The sequence below is a fragment of the Pteropus vampyrus genome, unplaced genomic scaffold (assembly GCF_000151845.1).
Source record: "Pteropus vampyrus isolate Shadow unplaced genomic scaffold, Pvam_2.0 Scaffold6, whole genome shotgun sequence".
In the NCBI taxonomy this organism is placed as follows: domain Eukaryota; kingdom Metazoa; phylum Chordata; class Mammalia; order Chiroptera; family Pteropodidae; genus Pteropus; species Pteropus vampyrus.
The window spans coordinates 3,432,710-3,437,823 of NW_011888787.1; the positions used below are offsets into that span (position 1 = coordinate 3,432,710).

A 5,114-nucleotide genomic window follows, 5' to 3' on the forward strand; every position below is an offset into this window, starting at 1 on the left:
AGCATAATGCAGAGAGAGGAGCCTCCGGAGATGAGCTGAGCTTCTGCCTTGTGGTTTACACCTGGACAAGGAACACTTGTTGAAATCTGAATGGGGGGAGTCTGAATGTTCTAGAAGGAGTCAGACGTGGGGAACCGAATCGGTAGAGAGGCGTATTAAGGGAAGGGGGTATTGGATGACAGTGAAAATTAATTTCATTCAAAAACCTCGTATTGAGTCACTGATGCAGAAAAGGCACTTGAACAGGCCAGGAAAAACTGTAAGCATTTAGATAAGGAGAAAGTGAAGGGAGAGTAGATGGGGAACAGGCACTTCTGGGGAGCTAAATGTCCTCTGGTCTCTGACCTCCTTGCTATACCACTGCATGATGTTATCCAGGGCCACCTCCTCCGATGCCTTGGCAGGTCGCCAGGAGCTTCAGGACACTGTTAGGCTCTGGAAGGAAAGGCACCCTGGACCTGCCTTGCTCTGCAGTATTTCGCTCTCTGGCTTTGGGGTTGCACGTCAGCCCTCAGGAAAGATAAGCCAATGAGCGACGGGATTCGTGTCGCCTGGGCAATGCTTTCATATTCTCCCTTCTGCCACTTTCTGCCCCGTGGCGCATTCTCTCCCCCGTGAGGGCTGGGATGACGCATCGTGCCCACCACCTGCAGCCAGTTCCTGCGCCCAGGTGTGCCAGCAGTGCACAGCGAGATTCCAGATGGGCCGAGGGGAGGGTGCCGGAGCCTGGCGGAGCCCCACAAAAGCGGTGGAAACCCAGCTTTGTGTTCACTTGCAAGCGACGTTAAGCCGATGCATCGAAAGCCCAGGACGGTGCTTGGGAAGGGGTCCGATCTGGTCTCCGTGCCAGCAGAATCTGATTTGGTGTCTACTTCTGTCGACGTTAGGTTGGCATCTTTCATGGGCATTTCGTTAACAGAGCCAAAGGGACGCCTTTTAGGAGCCACCCCAAAGGGACGCCTTTTAGGAGCCACCCCAGTGAGCCACTGAAAAAAAGCAGGTGGTGTCTGTGAGGTGTGACTCACCTCTCTGAGGCTGTTCATGGTCGGAAGTCTGAGATCAAGGTGTCATCAGGGCCGAAACTCCCCTCGAAGTTTCTAGGGAAGGAACATCTCTACCTCTTCCAGCTGCTCGTGGCTGCGAGTGTCCCCTGGTTTGTAGCTGTATCGCTCCAGCTGCCTCCGTCTTCACCCGCTCTGCTCTCCATGTGTCTCTGTGACACATAAAGGAAGATGTTATTGGACTTAGGGCTCACCTTTAATTAAATCGGTGCAGACCCTATTTCCAATTAAGGTCACATTCCGAGGTTCCCGGTGGATGTGAATTTGGGGCGGGGGTGGGGGGGACACTGTTCAACCACTACAAGGGGTTACAGTAGAAATAAGTGTCCCTCCCTCCCCGGATTCCCATAAGCAGCCATGTTACCAGCTCCTCGTAAGTTCTTCCACAGGCGTTTTATGCAAATACAGACAGACCTTCTCGGGAATAAAGCGTTCCTTCCGCGTGCGGTGATGACGCGGAGCGCGCTGCGTGTGTGCTCTGCTGCCTTGTCTCGACCCTCCTTCCCGTCTGTGTGCGTAGCAGCTCCTCCTTCCTTCCAGTGGGTGCACGGCTATGACGAACGTATTTAGTGATGGACGTCGAGATTGTTTCGAGCAAAGAAATGTAAACAGCCCTTCTCCCTTCTTTGTCCCTTGTCCTCCCAGATGCTGCCCTGCAGGTGGACACGGTGGTCCCCAACGCCACGGTGTCCGAGAGGGCGGCTTTCCAGCTGGACTGCAGTGTCGTGTCTCGCTCCAGCCAGGAGTCCCGCTTTGCTGTGGCCTGGTTTTCCCTGCGGACTAAGACTGGAGGGAAAAGAGGCAGCCCCGGCCTGGAGGAGCAGGAGGACGAGGACGAGGACGAGGAGGGAGAGGAGGAAGAAGACCCCACAGAGCGGACGGTCCTGCTGAGCGTGGGCCCGGATGCGGTGTTTGGCCCGGAGGGCAGGCCCTGGGAGGGCAGGCTTCGCTTCCAGAGGCTGTCCCCACTGCTCTACCGCCTCTCGGTGCTGCAGGCCAGTCCCCAGGACACAGGCAACTACTCCTGCCGCGTGGAGGAGTGGCTGCCCAGCCCGCAGAAGGGGTGGTACCGGCTGGTGGAGGAGGAGTCGGCCCCCGTCAGCATCCACGTTCTGGACACAAGTAAGTTTCCCCAACTTACAGGGGAAGGAGGGCACGGCCGATGGCAGCTGTGTCTGGAGGATAAAAATCCCAGCTTGAATATGGACTCATAAGCGGTCTTACCTGTCACTGGCATTTAGGAGCTGACACCAATTCACATCATGGGCCCTCGATCGCCGATGCCAAAAAATAGGGGTAGGAATTAAAGTGGCAACATACCATCTAGTCTTTAAAAAAAAAAACCTGGGCTCCACCAGATTTTAGTTTAGGATGATTTAGTAGGAATGTATCATTAGACGTTACTTTGTTGCCCTTCGGAATATCCGCCTAGCCTCTCTTCAGTGGAATAACAAGTGCTTCAGATTCATAAGAGGAAGGAAAAAATGAAGCCCGAGTACTTCACTGTCACATTTTCTTTTTCTCAAGTTCCCAGGTCATTTTTAATTTTTAATTTTTATTTTATTTTGTTTTTTTATTTTATTTTTATTTTTTAGGCGAGGCAACCCTTGGTTGACTTCACAGATCGCGAGGACCTTGTCAGCTTACAATCTCTTATTTTTTATTTTTTACACCTATGGCACCTGGTCTTCCTAGATGGTCTCCCATCCAAGTACTAACCAGGCCCAACCCTGCTTAGCTTCCGAGATCAGATGGGATCGGGCTTGTTCAGGGTGGCCGGGCCATAGACTCCAGGTCATTTTTTATATTGGAGGGTGACTTGGAGGTTTAGGTGGAATGGCCTAGAAGGGCAGTGATGTCACGAGGCATCTGGGAGGAGCTTTTCAGCAGCCCCGCTTGCCACCTGCTGTTGCCTCGGGTGGTCCAGAGGGATCTCAGAGGCTTCCTCCTACTGAGGGGCTGTGTGAGCAGAGACCAGAGGAAACACTTGTTGACCCGAATTATTCTAACGAGGCACTCTTTTGGTTGGCCTTCTGTCAAAGTGTGGAGTATATCAGACTAAAGAAGGTCTGTGTTAGAGTAGGATTAATTAGCCTATAAATAGTAGAAATAAAAAAAATTGGTGAAAATTTCACCTTCTTTTCTTCTAAAGCAATTCACCAGATAAATTTGATTTTGAGTTTTTGAGTTGTGTCAACTTTTCCTTGTCTTTGATTACCTCCTGCTTGTTAGATAGGACCAGATGAAATTGAGGTTCTGTAGGTCAAAAGTGGTTGCCTATCAAAAATTTCATATGCTTTGGAAATCTCATAAGTAGAAGCGTATGTCGAATTTTCTCCGTAATACCCATGAACAACAGCTCCGCGGTAGAAAGGAAAGGAGAAAAAATCCTGAGTCATACTCAGCCCCGAAATGCTCTGCTTTACGAGCCACTGCCCAGAAGTGTAAGGGACGTGTTTAGACCACAGTTTATCTGCCCACTGCACACGTCCATGTTTATTAAGCTGCATGGAACACAGAGATCATCCGGCAACCTTATTTCACAGATAAAATGCAGGCACCCAGAGGCCCGGCTCCTGCCACGGTCCCCTAAGTCATGGCACCATCCTCGACTGGGTCAAGGGTGCTGGGTTTCATTCTCTCCATATCCGGGGTAAGCCGTGCTGTGCTGTATACAGACACAGACACACTGGGGACGTTTGCAAATGGTCCACGATGACGTTTTAACTGATAATGTTAATCAGGTGAGCATCGATTCTAGTAAAACTGCTCTCAGAAGCTGGCAGGGACAGAACGGGTTGTATTTGCAAAAGACGTTTGGAGTAGACCCAAATGCCAAGTGACATGTAAAAAATAACCGGGCGGGAGGTTCAGGCGGGACCCGAGTCAGCTTCTTCACGGTCCTAGATGTCACGAAGCTCACAGTCAAACTATATTTTAGTATGTGGCTCTGCAAGCAGCGGTTCTGGCTCACAGCGGGGGATGGGACTGCTTTGTTTGAACTTCCAGCTGTGGACTGAAGGAGGCGCTGTTGCGAGCCCAGAACACGGGAAGACGGGGGCGGGCGCGGAGTCACATCCGCGGGGAGCGCCCACCGCGGTCCAGGCTCCGGCCCTCACTGTCTTGTCCCCCTCGCGGTCCCTTTCAGGTTCCACCCTGCAGTCTGTCATCTGCTCCAACGACGCGCTCTTCTACTTCGTCTTCTTCTACCCGTTCCCCATCTTCGGCATCCTCATCATCACCATCCTGCTGGTGCGTTTCAAGAGCCGGAACTCCAGCAAAAACTCAGACGGGAAGAACGGGGTGCCCCTGTTGTGGATCAAAGAGCCGCACCTCAACTACTCCCCCACTTGCCTGGAGCCCCCTGTGCTCAGCATCCACCCGGGAGCCATAGACTGAGGGGGCCCCGCCACAGACGTGGGCCGCGGGGAGCTCAGGTGCCCCCTTGCTCTGCCCCTCTCCCTGTGACCGGACAGCGAACAGCACCCGAACCCACAGAAGACTGCCGGCCTGGAGAAGCGTTCACAGCCCCGCGTCAGTCGCAAAGACAGACTGCTTCCAGGTGGCAGTCTGGGTTGGTTAGCTGTTTCCCAGAGATATCGTCACCCCGCGGAATTAGGTTTCTTGTTTTTGTTTTTGGTGACGTAGCGAGTAGCTCCAGGTGCCACATCTACTCACTGATTTATATAGTCGTCTCAGATAGATGTTATGGGGCCTCTCTTTGTAACGGACTCTTTTTGAATCCCTTTGGTTTACCGTTTTTGGATTCTGTAAAGTCGTGGACAAATTTCTCTTCCATACAACTGGTGGCAAAAGGAAGGATGAACTTTCCAGCGCAAAGGAATCTCTTCCAAGACCTTTTGTTTCTGCACACTTGAAATGCCACCCATGGATCAAAAGACACCCAAACTTTTTTTTGTTTTTTTACTTTCTTAACGAGACTCGAAAATTATGTGCAGCGTGGGGCAATTTGTATCTTATCTTTTCCTTCAGCTGGAGTTCTTGGAACCACTTTGTAGTCAAGATGAAAGCGTTGACTTTTGCTTCAAAGAA

At 51.6% G+C, this 5,114-nt stretch overlaps 1 protein-coding gene and 1 non-coding gene across 2 annotated transcripts in view; one reads left to right on the forward strand and one right to left on the reverse strand.

Moving 5' to 3' along the window:
• Positions 1–5,114, forward strand: part of IGSF3 (immunoglobulin superfamily member 3) — a 95,451-nt gene extending 90,337 nt beyond the window's left edge. Inside the window, exons 10-11 of the mRNA XM_011368825.2 lie at positions 1,707–2,183; positions 4,210–5,114. Of these exons, the coding sequence (XP_011367127.1) occupies positions 1,707–2,183; positions 4,210–4,460 (728 nt within the window). The 3' untranslated portion in view covers positions 4,461–5,114. The remainder of the gene's footprint in view (positions 1–1,706; positions 2,184–4,209) is intronic.
• LOC111745476 lies at positions 2,732–2,850 on the reverse strand. The gene has a single exon (XR_002782651.1). It is a non-coding gene; the product is annotated as a 5S ribosomal RNA (ribosomal RNA).